Raw genomic sequence first — 17,433 nt, forward strand, 5'->3', positions numbered from 1 at the left:
GGAGGAACTGATGGGTTTATACACGTTTATGGAATACTTTTATTGAACAAAGATAAGGAAAAGAGTCCTTTCAAAAGACTTTACCACAGAAACATTGGTTGATTTGTGGGGGGGGACACGTGGTTTGGGTGAATCAGGAACTCGCTCTGAAGCTTCCGCCCCTGTTTTACGTGCCAACATTCAAACACGTACCAGTTGCGGCGACGCGCCACACAGTGTGCGGAGAAGCAACATGTTGGGATGAACGTGAGCGCTCACCAGGCGGCCCGACGGGCCTCAGTGTCTTTAATCGATAACCAGTTAGGTTTGTCCACATGACCCACTGTTACTGCAGGCTGTTTCTGTCCTGTGCGACGTTCATCAAAGAATGCACGTCGCGAGCGCTTCACAGCAGGGTGCATGACTTTATCATTGGGGAAATAAAAGGGCACGGGTGGAGTTACTTATGCGCGGTTTGTGTTGTGTGTTTCCACGCAGCAACGTGTGCGGCGCTTCAAGGTTCTCGTCCATTGTGACACACTTGTGACTACAAGATTCCCATTGAGCAATAACCTTTTCCAGATATTGAGGAATAACTGTGTGGCAGAAATGGCTTCACTTGACATTTAAATGTAATTCTAGAACATTTGTGGGAATGACGTCTGTTTATTTCTACGCTACCACAGAACCTGGTACCAGACTAACGTGAGCTCGTCTTGTTACAACCGTGCATATCTCTGTTACACACAAACCAGTGGGACCGGTTCTGGCTGCTGGTGTTGACATAAAGAAAATGGAAACAGGAGACAAGAGTCACGCAGGAGATCACCGGCCTCCCCTGCTCAGCAGTAACACTGTGTCACTGGGGTCATATCAGCGGATATTCTACTGCGCAAAGGGTCCAAGGTCCTGCTTGAGAAGAACCAGTATCACGTTCAAGTATTCTAGAAGCGTCTGTGTTTGCTCGAGATGTTCCTCTTGCATCTGGAGGAAAATGGCGACCTCTGCTGGTTTGCTTTCTGAAATGCAAACGCGCGTCTCTACAAAGATTGGCCAGTCAGTATTTCATGAGCGTGTGTATTTTATTCCAACATTATTTCCTCTACATTCCGATTTATTGGCATGAATGAGAAATCTTTCCCTTTTCGTAATAACACCTGCTGCTGTGAAGGCGAAGACATAATCACAAAGCTTCTTGTCCTTTGGGCAGAGTTTTTTTTGGGGGAACTCCTCCACTGGGAGCATCTCAAAGAGCGGTGGATTAGTATTGCGCCCACGCGTCGTACTGGCGTGCAGCTAAAAGGCCGCCATTCATGCGTGTGAGCGAAGGATCAGAGCCGAGGAGGGGGAGAGGGACGCCGTCCCTGCTAGCGTTTGTGTGTAATCACACCGCCTCCCACCTGCTAAAGACTCCGATAAGAACTAGAACGAAACACGTGTTAGTCATGTCCGTCGACTGACCTGAGAGAACCGACCACATCTTTATGAATAAGAGACGGATGAACCATCGGCGTACAGAACACACACACGAACAAGGTGAATCTTCTCTGCAGCTCCAGACGGACGATCGCCTCCTGAGCTGGGAACTAGAGAGACAACACATCCACGCGGGAAAGGTCAAAAAGACAGCAAGGTCAGACACGGGGGAAGGAGGAGCTGCTGTGGTGACGGAGGCAGAGCGGTCGACCGAAAGGGGCTGCGAGTCAACGGGAGATTCACCGCTCTTCAGCGGCCGCAGGCGGTGGGCGCGCTGTGGGTCCCCCCCAGCCGGTCCCAGTGGGAGAAGAACGGGGCGAAGTTGGTGCCGGGCCGCTGGTGGTGAGCGTCGTGCATCGGCGCGCCGCCCCACAGGCCGAGGGGCACCAGTTTGTGCGTGGCCCACGGGAAGTCGTAGCCGCAGTGGTCCTCGGTGGAGATGTAGATGTTGAAGACCATGAAGCCCCACGTGGTGAGGCAGTGGCACCGGAGCAGGACGGGGTCCACCGTGGCCCAGAAGCCCACGTTGAACAGCTCCCAGCCGGACAGGTACTGGGTGACGAGGCTGAAGGGCTGGTTGTACTGGTGGTGCACGGCGTGGAACGTGCGGTACAGCCACGGCACCCGGTGGTGCAGCAGGTGCCACAGGTAATACTGGAAGTCAAAGACCACCGTGCAGCCCAGGACGCCCAGGAAGAAGCTCCAGAGAGTGGGCGCCTCGACGGGCAGCGGGGTGGGCGGCCTCCACAGCCACTGGGCAACCGTGGCGGGAAAGATGTAGAGCAGATGGTTGCGGACGGTGACCCCCAGCGTGGTCCAGATGTTGGGCCAGGTGACGGCTCCCTCGGGACGGAGGCGGTAGCGGCTGATGCAGGGCCAGGTGGGCGCCAGCAGGTCGAGCAGGGTGTAGACCCCGACCAGGAGGAAGTAGGTGGTGACGGACAGGACCACGGGGAACAGAGGGCTACTCAGGAGGTCGTGGTGGTTCTGGCGGAGGTAGTCCCAGGCGGGCTGCAGGACCAAGCCCTGCACCTGGCCCCCGGTCGCGTTGTCCCCGCCCGACAACATGCAGGATAAAGTTCTGAGTAGACTCATCGCTTACGAGGCTTTTTTTCCTCCCCGCCACAAATAAACAAGAGGTTTATTGTTGACAAGATCCAATCGGCTTCCTCGTGTAGGTTGAGCTCCAGCGAATTGTCCGGTGATGTTTTGCCAAATTGGACCAGTCTTTGCCTCTTATGTATGGTCAAGCCCCTCCCACCTCACCCCCAACCTCCGCTTTTTAAAAGAAGGGGCTCTGTAAAGGCCTTTTTTTCATGGACACAAGGACCGCAGCAGCTCTCATTCCTGACTCACATCATGGAGAGCGAGCTTCCGCCTCCTTTTGCTTCTGAGAGCGGCACGTTAACGTTAACAGAATGAAAACATGACGCGTTTCATTCACGGCTGCACGTTAACGATCTGCATGACATCTTTGTCACTCTCTCACATCCTTGATATGCAAATAAACACACACACACACACACACACACACACAGCACGAGCCCAACAGAGCCATTAATCATAGGGAAGCTGTCAAATACGACATGAATCAAAAACTCGTTCTTTCTGGTTTGAATTGGCTCGTTGCTCAGAGTTTGTTTACAGGAAAAAGGCGAGACAATCGTTTCATAGAGAGCGGATGTTTGGATACGTTCCCTGTGCTTCACAGTCAGACATCAGGTCAATCGACGTACATATATAAATAAAAATGTATATATGTATGTTTCTACTGCTGACAACCACGTTTGGTTGGTTGACTTCTATCGGACTGAACAAAAAATAACAAAATATTTATTATTTTTTATTATCTACTCCACCAGATTTACTAATGTGTACTTTAAATCTCTAGATACTAGTTACTTAGCGGATTCCGATAGTAAGACAATGTAGGGAGATTGTTAGAAAATCAGCATATTATAAATAAACTGACGACCCGGTTCATAAATGAATAAAATGCATTTAGTGTACACCAGAATACAGCCATGATTCTGGAACTGTGTAATCAATAAAGTAATGAGAATATTGGAAAACCACTGTAATTTTGAAACTAATAAATAGAATAATACTAATATACCGCTATGATTGTAATCAATGTAACGTAATCAACTGAAATGTAATACTTGATAGCACCACAACTGATATTGACTGAGAGACATTCAAAATCCGAGTTACATTGAACTCACCAGGACACCATCCTGGCACACTCAGGCTCCTCAGCTGACACCTTATTCTTTTCATTATAACTTTTCGAACTTTGTGTTCATTTTGAACACAACACATCTTTAAAGCGTTCAGATCCCGTGAGTATGTCCCGTTATACACAGTGTGTGTTTAGTGTGTGTTTGTGTGTTATCGGTCCGTGAACATTTCCAAAGGTCCTTTTACAGTTTAGACGATAAATACGGAAATAAAAGGAAAAACGGAAATACCACCGTTTAAAAACGGAAACGCATGTTTGCTTTGTTCTTGCTCTAATTCCAAAACGAGGAAATCACCGATTCTGGCATTCGTAAATTGCTTTTTTGTTTTCTCTAAAACGAAACAGAAGCGCGGCAGGTTAACCGGAAGTACGGAGCCCTTTTCACAGTAAGAGTCAACGTCGTCAAATAGTCGTTTTGTATGCTACGACTTGGTCTGTGATGCATCTACCAGGGTATCATTAGAAGAAACTTTAATCAATTAATATCACGACATAATCTTGCAGTGGGGGGGGAGAATCCTGCGCGGCACCGTCATTTTGTGTTGAGATCGCAAATCAGGTTGATGCGCGAGCAAAAGTCCGTCTCGCGCGAGATATTTGCTCCCTCGCGAAACGTGAACTTCCTCGCTCGCGATCGCCGAAGGGGGGCGTTTGTTTTTTGACACCGTTTTATCTCATAATTTCGACTTTCTATCGCCTTTCCGTAGTGCGGAAATGGGCTTCTATAGGTGTGTGGACGCATCGCTCCAGCCAATCCAAAGACGCGGTTTGTAACCAATCAGATGCAGACACCATGCTGACTGGCTCCGCCCCCCCCACAGCGTGCGCGTAGAAAACACCTTCGAGCGCGAGCAGAGACTGACGTCACGTTTCGGGAGGGAGCAAGCATCTCGCGCGAGATGAACTTTGGCTCGCGCGAGACGGAGATGTTTGATTTACGCGCGCGCATCAACCTGATGAATCGGGGCTTTTCTCCGTTACGCGTCTCCGTAATCGACAGTTATCGTTTCCACCGTGCCGATAAATAACCGCAATCTCTGCTCTTTATTAGTTGCGTGAATCACACAAACGTCGGAACCGCGATCGGTGTTGCGTTCGGGTTCGTGACATCATCCGTCGCCGCACACAGCTCGAGATTCACCGACTCCTCGGGTCCGGGTGACCGCGGCTTCCAGCGCGGCTTCAGGCGGACCAGCAGCCGGTCTGATGACCTGTTGTGTCGGATCGGTGCGTCTCTGGGTTACACACAAACTAACGTGTGTGTGTGTGTGTGTGTGTGTGTGTGTGTGTGTGTGTGTCCAGCGAGAGAGACTCTCTATCGAGCTTTTGTTTCCTTTTCATTTAAAATGAAACCATTGTATATATAATGGAGTAAACTCTCTCTGTCTCTTGTTATGTAATGTGTGTATACATGTGTGGTACCTAGTGTAGGTGTAGTGGTTCGAGGTGCTAACTAGTCCACGTACAGTGGGTAGACTGTGTTTTGGGCTGTTGAGGCTTTGTGGGGTCCCGATGTCATTGTGGAGCGTGTTGTTGGGTGTTTAGCCCTCAGTGAGGGAGCAACAAGCAGAGCGACAGGACGTGAGGTTAGACCAGGTCCCGGGTGTCGACTGGACAACAGTCAAGGCGTGAGAAGGGGACGTTTTGTCCTGATGTTGTGCAGCATGACTCTACAGGGACGCGTTGTTGCTGTAACGTTGGCAGTGAGGTAAAGTTGAGTGTCACACTGACGTTCCTCGCAGTCAGGGGGGGTCAGCAGGGAGTTGTCAAAGGTCAGGTCGCTGGCGGGAGAGTCTTTCCCCGGAAGGAGAAGAAGTTCAGTCTCGCCGAGGTTCATGGTCAGGTGGTGTGCAGCCGTCCACTAAGACATGTCGGTCAAGCAGGCAGAGATTGGGTGTCACCAGTTCAGCGATGGTAGGAGACGCCATGTGCGTGGATGACAGAGACATTTAAAGTTAGCTTTTAGCTGACGCTTTTATCCAAAGCGACTTACAATAAGGGCTTTCAATCAAGAGGGTTCAGAACAAGAACCAAGTACAAATTCTTCCAGACACAAACGTTGGTCTCCAGGGTGAAACATTGTGTCTTTTGTTCCAACTTGATGTACTTACACTGTACTATTATTTAGACTATGAATTGATTTTGTTTGATGAATGCAAATGACACGGCATTTCTGTTGTTGCAGGTGAAGCTGTGACCCACCTTCACACTTCCCCAATATTCACAGATTCATCCAACTTGTTTCCACAAAGAGGACGCTGACTTCATCAGAGGTGCTTAGAAAGAGGGAGAAGAATTCTATTTGATCGTGAATCCAAACCAATGAACTAATATAACTCCATCTTTAAAACACGCTGCTTTATGTTTTTGAAATCCAGAGTAGTAATTGTTCTCTACGATTGATATTTATTTGGTGTCTTTAAAAATGACAGATGGAGAAAGTCAGGGAGGACCTCTGCAGCACGTTCGACTGTCTCATCGCGGAGGAGTTCAAACGGTTCAAGTGGCACCTCAAAAAAATCCCAGCCGCTCACCGGGAGGAGGCAGACAGGATGGACACAGTGGACCTGATGGAGAAGTACTACGGCCCAGACGTTTTTAAGGTGGCCAGAGAGGTTTTGGAAAAGATTCCAAGAATGGATCTGCTCGAAAGATTACCCCAAATTACCCCGACGGGTAAGTTGTTAAAAAGAGGAACAAAGACATCAGATGTATATAATAAAGATAGAACAGGAGTAAAGATGAGGAATGGGCTTCATAAATCCTCCTCATCCCAGGAGGGTGGAGCTCTTCTGAAGCTCCTCCCTAAATGACCGACATTGATGAAATTATTAACGTCAATACGATTCTTAACAAATGTTAATAATAGCGGGGCACCACCCTTGGATTAGGGATGAAAAACCAAACTAAAAAATTGAGTCTCATAATTGGTGTTCACTCATTAAGCGAAACTATTCCACTATTAAGTATATATTTTTATTTGAGCACAGGCTAAATATACCAGCTATGTGCTACAAATGCACAAAGTAAACACAGAAAACATCTTGTTTCAGGCGAACCGAATCCTGTGGGAGAAGATGGAGGTCAAGGTGAAGAGACTTTTGTACCACCATCTAATTATTGCACGCTTCAATTTTTTCCGTGGTCAAAGTTCTCGATTGTCAAGTTTTCACTGTCAGTATTCTGGGGGGCTTCAGATAGGAATGCAGAAAAATACAACCAATAGCTTAATCCAAGGGAAATATTACACCATTAAAGTAAAGCACTATCTGGTTTGTGTCTTTTTCTGTTCATTCAGAGAATATCACCAACTGTCAACGTGAACTCAAATCCAACCTGAAGAAGTTCCAGCGTGTGTTTGGGGTGATCGCTGAAGCAGGAAAGACAACCCTTCTGAATGAGATCTACACAGAGCTCTACATCACAGAGGGCGGGACTGCAGAGGTCAATGAAGAACATGAGGTCAGACCGACTGAAACAGCATCCTGTAAACCAGACAGACCAGAAACAACCATCAGACTAGAAGACCTCCTCAAAGCCTCAGCTGGAGGAGAGGAACCAATCAGAACAGTGATGACTAAGGGAGTGGCTGGCATTGGGAAAACAGTCTTAACACAGAAGTTCACTCTGGACTGGGTTGTAGACAAAGACCACCAGGACATACAGTTCACACACAGAGAGCTGAATGTGCAGAGAGAGAAGAAGTTCAGCTTGGTAGAACTTGTTCATCACTTCTGCAGTGAAACCAGAGCAGCAGGAATCTGCAGGTTTGAAGAGTTCCAGGTAATGATCATCTTTGACGGTCTGGATGAGTGTCGACTTCCTCTGAACTTCCACAACAATGAGATCCTGACTGATGTCACAGAGTCGGCCTCAGTGGATGTGCTCCTCACAAACCTCATCAGGGGAAAGCTGCTTCCCCCTGCTCGCCTCTGGATCACCACACGACCTGCAGCAGCCAATCAGATCCCTTCTGAGTGTGTCGGCATGGTGACAGAGGTCAGAGGGTTCACCGACCCCCAGAAGGAGGAGTACTTCAGGAAGAGGTTCAGAGATGAGGAGCAGGCCAGCAGGATCATCTCTCACATCAAGACCTCACGAAGCCTCCATATTATGTGCCACATCCCAGTCTTCTGCTGGATCACTGCTACAGTTCTGGAGGAGGAGTTGAAGACCAGAGAGGGAGGAGAGCTGCCCAAGACCCTGACTGAGATGTACATCCACTTCCTGGTGGTTCAGTCCAAAGTGAAGAAGGTCAAGTACAATGGAGGAGCTGAGACGGATCCACACTGGAGTCCAGAGAGCAGGAAGATGATCAAGTCTCTGGGAAAACTGGCCTTTGATCAACTGCAGAAAGGCCACCTGATCTTCTCTGAATCTGACCTGACAGAGTGTGACATCGATATCAGAGCAGCCTCAGTGTACTCAGGAGTGTTCACTCAGATCTTCAGAGAGGAGAGAGGACTGTACCAGGACAAGGTGTTCTGCTTCGTCCATCTGAGTGTTCAAGAGTTTCTGGCTGCTCTTCATGTCCATCTGACCTTCTACAGCTCTGGTGTCAATCTGCTCTCAGAAGAACAAACCTCCCACCAGTCTAAACCAATGCATCTCTACCAGAGTGCTGTGGACGAGGCCTTACAGAGTCCTAATGGACACCGGGACTTGTTCCTCCGCTTCCTCCTGGGTCTTTCACTGGAGACCAATCAGACTCTCCTACGAGGTCTGCTGACACAGACAGGAAGTAGCTCACAGACCAATCAGGAGACAGTCCAGTACATCAAGGAGAAGATCAGTGAGAATGTGTCTCCAGAGAAAAGCATCAACCTGTTCCACTGTCTGAATGAACTGAATGATGGTTCTCTAGTGGAGGAGATCCAACAGTCCCTTAGTTCAGGATGTCTCTCCTCAGATAAACTGTCTCCTGCTCAGTGGTCAGATCTGGTCTTCCTCTTACAAGAAGATCTGGAGGTGTTTGACCTGAAGAAATACTCTGCTTCAGAGGAGGCTCTTCTGAGGCTGCTCCCACTGGTCAAAGCCTCCAACAAAGCTCTGTAAGTACAGAGTTAGATTCATACATGGATCGACGGTGGCGGAGGAGTAGAGAGGGTCGTCCGGGAACTGCAATTTTATGAATCGTTGTTTCTTCAGACTGAGTGGCTGTAACCTCTCAAAGAGAAGCTGTGAAGGTCTGTCCTCCACTCTTAGCTCACAGTCCTAGTCTGAGTGAGCTGGACCTGAGTTACAACCGCCTGTATAATTTAGGAGTGAAGCTGCTGGACTGGAGAGTCCATACTGTGAACTGGAGACTCTGAGGTCGGGTTTCAATTAATGTCCACTTGATGTCTTAACAACAATGGTACATATCTGACCGTGACCCCCCCCTAATCCCTGATTGACTTGATTTGGAACACATGTGCTCTTGGGTATGCTCTACAAAGAAGTCATCAATTTAAATGCGCCTAATTAGATTTTCCGCCACTTTAATTTTGTTTTTAAAAACACATGTTTGCCCTCTGCTCCTAAACGCTGAGTCCGATTCTCACAGAATTATCCGTGGATAATTATTGTGGTGGAAATTTGTGGATTAAGCCCTTGTGAGAAATCAAAAGTATCTTGAACTTGCTTTGTGATTAAGTATTTATTACTAACTAGAATATAGAAAAATTATAAAAAATAAAGAAATCATCAACACAAGTCGTAAGTACAGACAGAAGTCAAATGACTACAATTCAGCTAAAAAGGGGCAGATTGTTCCCTCCCCCAAAAGAAGCAGCGGGAGAACAGGAGGTTTTATACACTTCGGGGTGGGTCAAGAGGAATGTATGGTAAAGTACCAGACAACGCAGGGGAGGCACCGCAACCCTCCACTAATGGGACCCAGTCAATAAACAACATTTTGAAAGCTCAGTCTGGACAACCCTTATCTCACCCTGGACTGCCTTGGGTCACAGGCCCACCTAAAAGGTCCCATTCCTCAGAGACCCACAATATGCATAAATTCTCCCACGACAATTATTGGTTCAATATCACCTCAAATCAGGTTGTTGATATCTCATTTAATCTAGAAGATATGCACTTCTAAGGGGTGTGGCCTAAAACGGCAACACGCACAACTTCCAAATGACTTTGCCTGCCCCCACAAAATTTGTAGCATACGTATATATTGCACCCTTGAACTTACCCTAATTTTCTTATAATATATTTGAAGACTAGCTGCAATCCTTGATAGTATTAAATAGGGCTGTCAATAGTTTTTTTTTTTAGATGAACTAATTAAACGCACATTTTGAAATTAATTAATGAATGTTGTTTGTTTTTCTTCTAAAGACTAAATTCTAAAAGTAATGATTAATCACTTTAGAAAGTGTATCTTAGACACTGTTGTTTAATTATTAATGTTATTTTAAAACACAAAACTACACACATTTGATCATCTTGGAGGCAGAATTCCACCGGGTGGAACATGTTGAACTAGCGACTCCTCCTGTTGTCCTCGTGCACTTTGTTCTCAACTCTCCATCATTTGACGGCTGCGTTTGAAGTGCCTCACATTTAGCAGGACGATTTCAAACCACAGTCTTTTAGGGACGCAGTGGTGGTCCTCTGCAGACTGTGTGCCGCGCAGGGTAACGGTAGATGTTGAGATCGAAGTAGCCTAGCAGCTAGCTTAATATAGCTGTGCTTTAAGTTAATGTGGAGGAATCCAATGTGCAGTCTTTGAGGGTGTTACACATGGACCCGTTCATCACTGCTCGCAGCTTTAATTAAAATATGTATTTTCCAAATATTTCCATAAACGTGGTAGTTTAATTTCTATATAATGTGACAAATAGAAATATTTGAGATTAATCATAGTTGTCAGTAATGCTATTGGATTGTTGATGTACATTAGTGGGTGTTTGGTTGTCACTGGAAACCAGTCAGTAACCATTTTAATGTGATCCCTCTGTACCCGATAGTATCTCAGTACTGCAGTGACCTTCTAGTCCTCACGGCTCCCTCAGATCATGTGACGTGTGTTGTTTTGTGTGTCTGCAGGCTGTCAGGCTGTCGGATCACAAAGGAAGGCTGTTCTTCTCTGGCTTCAGCTCTGAGCTCCAACCCCTCCCGTCTGAGAGAGCTGGACCTGAGTAACAACGACTTGCGGGATTCAGGAGTGAAGCTGCTGTGTGCTGGACTAGAGAATCCACGCTGGCAACTGGAGACCCTCAGGTCAGGATTCAATCAATGTTCACCTGGTGGCTTTATTTACATCCATGCTACATTTCTGACTTTCTTAAGATACTTTCTGCTTGAATGATTCAAATCAAATATGTCATTTCCAAATATTTTCGTAAACATGTGATAGTGTTGATTTCCAATATAATGTTACAAATTGAAATATTTGATATATTGAAATTAATCATAGTTATCAGTAATATTATCAGATAGTGGGTGTTTGGTTGTACCAGTCAGTAACCATGTTAATGTGACCCCTCTGTACCTGATAGTATCTCAGTACTGCAGTGACCTTCTAGTCCTCACAGCTCCCTCAGATCATGTGACATGTGTGTTGTTTTGTGTGTCTGCAGGCTGTCAGGCTGTCTGATCACAGAGAAAGGCTGTTCTTCTCTGGCTTCAGCTCTGAGCTCCAACCCCTCCCATCTGAGAGAGCTGGACCTGAGCTACAATCATCCAGGAGACGGAGGAGGAGTGAAGCTGCTGTCTGCTGGACTGGAGGATCCTCAGTGGAGACTGGAGACTCTCAGGTAGGAAGAGGCTGCAGCCACAGACCATCAATCTGGAGAGGAGCTGGAAACCTTTTCTCTGTCTCACTGTCAGCCTGGTTAATAAGACCCTGACACACCAAGCTGACCTTAAACTACCAGAGACTCATCTAACTGTTTGTGTCCCATATGAGACCATCAACACAGACAGAAGTAGTGAGGAACAGTAGCCAGGATGAGCCTGAACAGGGAGGAAGGTGATGAAAGGCTTGTTTCTCTGGAGCCTTGTCTTGTTGTTGTAAGACAGGACAGTGTCTCCTGACACGTTGACGGCATCATGGTGGGTTGATATGAGTCAACGTCGTCACGCTGCAGGTTTATGGGCTCTTAGCAGACAACACTTGGATGTTTAGATGCTGGTCATCTGCCTCCAGTGTGTGTTTGTCCTTTAGTCCAGACATTGTCATTAAGAGACAAACAGTCAGAGAAACAATCTGTTCAAACTGTCTTGATGGATCATCACAGGTGTAACCTGGTTTTGAGAGCCAGTTCCCTGAATGTTACAAGTGGTCTTGTTGAAAAAAAACAGGTGACAGTCGGCCACAGACACTCAGTGAAGAGCCAACAACTGATGGTGGACCTGGTGTGTCAGAGCCCAAAGAGGTTTGTTTAGGACTGGACCACAATGCTCTGTGGCTGCAGACCCACCTGAGCTGTAACATCTTCACCTCCAGACTGCAGGTGAGAGAAACCAGTGTTGACTGTTGCTAGGAGACGGGTTGTGAACAGCAGTGTCACAGTCAGACCCTTTGGACCTCCAACCAAGTATCTCAGGGGTCACTGTCAGACCTCAATGAATCACTCGTATCGACCAGTCAGTGGCCTACTGGGAACAATACCCATACACTTAACATCATGTTGGATGACTACAAAGACATGTTTCAATACACTCATTTGCCTGGATGGACACATGGAACAAAAGGATATTGTTTTCTGTAACTCTCCATGGTAGATTTAGTGTGCTGGATGAAGATGCTTCACTCTGGGCTTCTATCAGATGGTTTTACGTAGAACTAAGTCTTAAGGAATGAATGTCCACAGAGAAAGACACACGTAAAGACACTGGAAGGGACAGGGATCAGGCAGGAGGCAACGAGGTCTGGAATAAACAAGGAGTCTTCAATGGGAGTAAAATACAGGAGATCCAAATAACGCTCAGAATGTGATGATAATTACACAAGACTTCGCAAGGAACACAGAGGGATAAGGGGTATATATACAGACCAGCTTGATGGGGAACCAGACACAGGTGTGTAGGGAAGAGTGGGCGTGCACAACAAGCAGACACACAATGGAACAAACCAACACAAAACGGGACAGACCAACTAGACGGTAAACAGGGGGGGGAGTTTGGGGACCAGATTTTGAAGGCCTCAGTACTCCGGGGAAGGGGAGCGCTGGATTTTGACTAGTGTTGCACGGTCTACCGGTACTAGAAAGGTACCGCGGTACCCTTACGTTGAAAACAATACGGTTTTGAATATTTTTAGTACTACCCTAACAGTACCGGTACTTTAAAAAAAGCATGCAATTGGAGCGTACTCACTGTTCCGCTCCGTGTCAGGCTGCCTGCACACATTGACTGCGCAGCTCTCACAAATGCAAGTTATCAGGGGAGACGCGCCCTCATGTAGCAGACTGCTCACCCATATACAGCCTAACACGATTAGCCTTAGCCTAGCTTAGCTCGGTTGACCAGACGTCCTACCTGGGTGCATTTTTTAGGTCTCGAAATGAGGAAATGTCCGGGTATAAGAGGACGTCCGGTTTGTCTTGTGTTGCACTTGCCTGATGTTTGACTGTGTTTGGAAAATTGTTGACTTGCTAGTTTAGCCGCTAGACATCTCGTTAGCAAGCTTGTTATAACACGCTCGGACATTGATGCTAGTATTAAGTGCTCTCGCGTCGGCTTCTTTCTAATGTTATTGTGATCGGTACGGAGTGAGATGTTGTCGGGTGAACAATACGGACGACGGGGGGTGTAAGTTACGCTACGTGCAGCGAATCGGGTTACAAATGCGCCGTTTACCGTCGGCGAGGTTGGAGATGAACCAGCGCGGGATTTTAGCGTAATAAATTGGATGTGTGGCGGGAGTGCGTGTGGAAACATGCAAACGTATGTCACACGGGGAAACCGTGAGAGTTGGCAGCCCTGTAGCTTTGTTGGCTAGCTTGACAACAACTTTCCTAATACAGTCAAACATCAAGCAACACAAGACAAAGCAAGACCGCAAATAAGTTCCAGAATAGTCCAGCAGAAATTTATACGGCAAAATAACCTAAAATTTCCCTCATGTGGGCCTTTATGATCATGAGGTCAGAATGCACACAAAATTGTACCAAATAATACACACTTGATGCAATAGGCTACATGCTGGTGGAGCCTGAGGGTGGATCTCTTATTATTTTTCGTTAAGAAAATATGAATGTGAGAATGTCAAACTCTATGTGCAAGTAAATTAAGCATTGTTTATCCCACAGACAGTCAAACAGATGCCAGGTAAAAAAGGGAAACTTAGTTTTTTCTTTATTACTATCATAGATAAATATTCCAGTTTCGTATTTGTGGTATCGTATCGTAAGTATCGGGTACCGTAATATTTTGGCAGGTATAGTATCGAAGTCATAATGTTGGTATCGTGACAACCCTAATCGTGACAACTGAATAGTCTTTATCTGCTTTATTTTATATTTATTAAATATTTGGTTATTAAACAGTTTACATTACATGTCATTTAGCTGACGCTTTTATCCAAAGCGACTTACAATAAGTGCATTCAACCATAGGGTACAAACTCAGAAGAACAAGAAAGTTCAATTTCTTCAAAAAGCCAATTTACAATTTGCTATAAATAAGTGGCGTTACAAGTACAATGTAAGTGCTACAGTTAGTGTTTTAGTGGAGGTAGAGTCTGAAGAGGTGTGTCTTTAGTCTGAAGATGTGAAGGCTCTCTGTGGTCCTGATGTCTTCAGAGACCTCCTTCCACCATTTAGGAGCAGGACAGCAAAGAGTGGTAATCTAGTCGAGTGTTTTGCTCTCAGTGAGGAGGAACAAGCAGTTTATCAGATGCAGAGCGGAGAGTGCGGGTCGGGATGTCTGGTTGGACCAGGTCCTGGATGTAAGCTGGACCCCATCCATTCACAGCATGGTACGTGAGCACCAGTGTTTAGAACTGGATGAGCCACCGGTACCAGTGAAGAGAGCGGAGGAGTGGAGGAGTGAGGGAGAGCTTAGGAAGGTTGAAGACCAGTCGAGCTGCTGCATTCTGGATGAGCTGCAGAGGTTGAATGGTGGTAGCAGGAAACCTGCAGGACAGAGTTACAGTAGTCCAGGAGGGAGACGACCAGAGCCTGAATCAGTACCTGCGCTGCCTTCTGAGTGAGAAGAGGACGTGTTCTCCTGATGTTGTAGAGCGTGTATCTACAGGATCGTGTTGTCAGTGATGTTGGGAGTCAGGGAGAGTCTGCTGTCGAGTGTCACGTTCCTGCAGTCAAAGTGGGCGTTAACACGGATGTTAAGTTTAATGTTAATGTTTTCTTTGCACACGTTCCATGAAGCTTGATCTGCAGCATGAAGTAATTTCTCACATTTGAAAGTGAAAGTACAGTGTCGGGTACACTTCTACTCAAAAAACATATTACATATTACATTTATTTTACGTTTATCTACTTTTATTCCATGAATATATTCCAGCACCTCGTCGCTGTGTGACGCCTGACTGACAGTCTGTGGTCGTCTGTAAGTAGTGGTAGAAGAAGAAGAGGTGCTCCATGTGGACATGAAGGACAAAGCTGTGTGTGAGAGTGATGTAATGTCCATGTCTCCATGCTGCTCTGACCCCCCTCCTCCTTTCAGGGTGGAGCCTGATGGAGTCCGATGGTTGACACCAGGTCTGAGGAAGTGTAAGTGTGCTTTGATTCATGAAGATTCAACCATCTTCACACTGTGACATCACTCATTCACCTCTGTGATGTCATCATCAAAGTGTCAGTAGATGAACACATGATTAATAACTGCAGCTGTATTGTGTCTTGTTCTCTCATCAGATTCCTGTGAACTCACAATCGACACAAACACAGTAAACAAACAACTCAAACTGTCTGGCAAAAACAGGAAGGTGACACGTGTGAAGAAGGGTCAGTCATATCCTGATCATCCAGACAGATTTGACTCCTCCCCTCAGCTGCTGTGTAGAACTGGTCTGACTGGTCGCTGTTACTGGGAGGTCGAGTGGAGCGGAGAAGTTTATGTATCAGTGAGTTACAGAGGAATCAAGAGGAAAGGAGGCAGTGACTGTTTGTTTGGATACAATGATCAGTCCTGGAGTCTGAGCTGCTCTGATAAAGGTTACTCTGTCCGTCACAATAATACAGTAACACGCATCACCTCCTCCTCCTCCTCCTCCACCTCTGGTAGAGTAGCAGTGTATGTGGACTGTCCTGCTGGCTCTCTGTCCTTCTACAGAGTCTCATCTGACAAACTGATCCACCTCCACACTTTCAGCACCACATTCACTGAACTTCTTTATCCTGGGTTCCGGTTCAGTTCTGGTTCCTCAGTGTCTCTGTGTTCTCTGTAGGAGGGAGAGTCTCCTCCTGGTGGAGAACCTTCCTCTCTGTCACACAGCTGATGGTGGTTCATGTGGGTGTAGATGCAGGTGGAGCAGGTGAGGGGTACCTGAGCTGGTCTGGACTCTGGGGGGGTCCACAGCTCTCTGGGACTCAGGTGGACGTGTGAAGGAGCTCAGCTTAATGCTGCTGTGCTCCTTGAATCAATAGATCATCGTTTAGATATCGGCTCCTAATTAGGCTTTAATCTTGAACTTTATATCTTAAAATAAGAATTTGTTTTATAAAATAGTCATCTGCCCCCCATGTGAGATAAATGTAATATGTGTGTTTCATTAGCATTCATGCTAATTAAAACAAGGTGAAAATCCATCCATCCATCCATTGTCAAACCGCTTATCCTGCACACAGGGTCGCGGGGGGGCTGGAGTCCATCCCAGCGAACTTCGGGCGATAGACAGGGTACATCCTGGATTGGTCGCCAGCCAATCGCAGGGCCACACAGAGACAGACAACCATTCACACATCTACGGGCAATTTAGAGTCACCAATCCACCTGATCCCCAGAGCATGTCTTTGGACTGTGGGAGGAAGCCGGAGAACCCGGAGAGAACCCACGCAGACACGGGGAGAACATGCAGACTCCACACAGAAAGGCCACTGGGCGGAATCGAACCCAGGACCTTCTTGCTGTGAGGCAACAGTGCTAACCACCACGCCACCGTGCCGCCCGCGCACAAGGTGAAAATATGAATGTGTAATTATTTTTGAGCCGATTTTAACTTCAAACCTTTCAAAATCTGTTCAGTGAAATAAAGAAAAATAATTTCACATAATCATGTTTGTACTGATTTATATATGTGCGTTCAAGGTTTACTGTGTGTGTGTGTGTGTGTGTGTGTGTGTGTGTGTGTGTGTGTGTGTGTGTGTGTGAGAGAGAAAACATCTCAATAGTGAAAGTAGAAGTGTCTCAGTACTTAAGTCCTAAACGGTCCCTCTTACTATTCCGAGCTGTCAGTCAGCAAGATCTTCATCAGCTGATGGAATTTTCAGCTAACGTAACGTTAGCTTAAAAACAATAATATATTGACTACTTTACCCTATTGTTGTTCCCTTCTCTCTACTTCTCCCTGGTGTCTTGGAACTTTTATTCCAGAAATATGATCTTATTTCCTTTGTAATATATTGTTCAAAAACACTGTATTGCTGAAGATTGACAGGCCTAGCAACAGTAACCAAGGGGGGAGGGGCTTAGAGACAGCTCCTTGAAAACAGGAGGTTCAAAGTTCATTCATTACTTCAGGTACTTTGGAGTAGATTTAATTGCCAAAACTACAACTTTATCGTTGCTCTACATTATTATAGCTGTTAATCACTGGGAGGAACAAACTACATTAGTTT

General features: G+C 46.4%; 2 protein-coding genes across 5 annotated transcripts; one reads left to right on the forward strand and one right to left on the reverse strand.

Annotated features, from left to right (window-relative positions):
- Window positions 1-1,042: 1,042 nt before the first annotated feature.
- On the reverse strand, window positions 1,043-2,840 carry ch25hl2 (cholesterol 25-hydroxylase like 2). The gene has a single exon (XM_040197497.2). The coding sequence runs from the start codon at window positions 2,548-2,550 to the stop codon at window positions 1,705-1,707; it is 846 nt and encodes a 281-aa protein (XP_040053431.2). The 5' UTR covers window positions 2,551-2,840; the 3' UTR covers window positions 1,043-1,704.
- Window positions 2,841-3,662: 822 nt separating this feature from the next.
- Window positions 3,663-16,868, forward strand: LOC144388305 (NACHT, LRR and PYD domains-containing protein 3-like). Of its 4 annotated transcripts, XR_013452628.1 has the most exons (10): window positions 3,663-3,797; window positions 5,883-5,970; window positions 6,130-6,373; window positions 6,751-6,786; window positions 6,996-8,748; window positions 10,736-10,909; window positions 11,269-11,445; window positions 15,320-15,366; window positions 15,511-16,393; window positions 16,774-16,868. XR_013452628.1 is itself a non-coding variant. In XM_078088803.1 (9 exons), the coding sequence occupies exons 3-9, from the start codon at window positions 6,130-6,132 to the stop codon at window positions 16,041-16,043; spliced, it is 2,964 nt and encodes a 987-aa protein (XP_077944929.1). In that variant the 5' UTR covers window positions 3,668-3,797; window positions 5,883-5,970; the 3' UTR covers window positions 16,044-16,868. The 4 variants fall into 4 exon arrangements, 3 of the variants coding, with proteins under 3 accessions (XP_077944929.1, XP_077944931.1, XP_077944930.1); XM_078088803.1 differs by having other exon boundaries at window positions 3,668-3,797; window positions 15,511-16,868; XM_078088804.1 differs by lacking the exon at window positions 3,663-3,797 and adding an exon at window positions 4,551-4,924 and having other exon boundaries at window positions 15,511-16,868.
- Window positions 16,869-17,433: the final 565 nt, after the last annotated feature.

The sequence above is a fragment of the Gasterosteus aculeatus genome, chromosome 14 (genome assembly GCF_964276395.1).
Source record: "Gasterosteus aculeatus chromosome 14, fGasAcu3.hap1.1, whole genome shotgun sequence".
Taxonomy (NCBI): Eukaryota; Metazoa; Chordata; class Actinopteri; order Perciformes; family Gasterosteidae; genus Gasterosteus; species Gasterosteus aculeatus.

Bases quoted from the DNA above. Each gene is read 5' to 3' on its own strand.
- ch25hl2 (XM_040197497.2), bottom strand. From the start codon at position 2,550: ATGAGTCTACTCAGAACTTTATCCTGCATGTTGTCGGGCGGGGACAAC.
- LOC144388305 (XM_078088803.1), top strand. From the start codon at position 6,130: ATGGAGAAAGTCAGGGAGGACCTCTGCAGCACGTTCGACTGTCTCATC. The intron at 8,749-10,735 runs GTAAGTACAGAG...GTGTGTCTGCAG, and splicing joins AAAGCCTCCAACAAAGCTCT to GCTGTCAGGCTGTCGGATCA. The intron at 11,446-15,319 runs GTAGGAAGAGGC...TCCTCCTTTCAG, and splicing joins TGGAGACTGGAGACTCTCAG to GGTGGAGCCTGATGGAGTCC.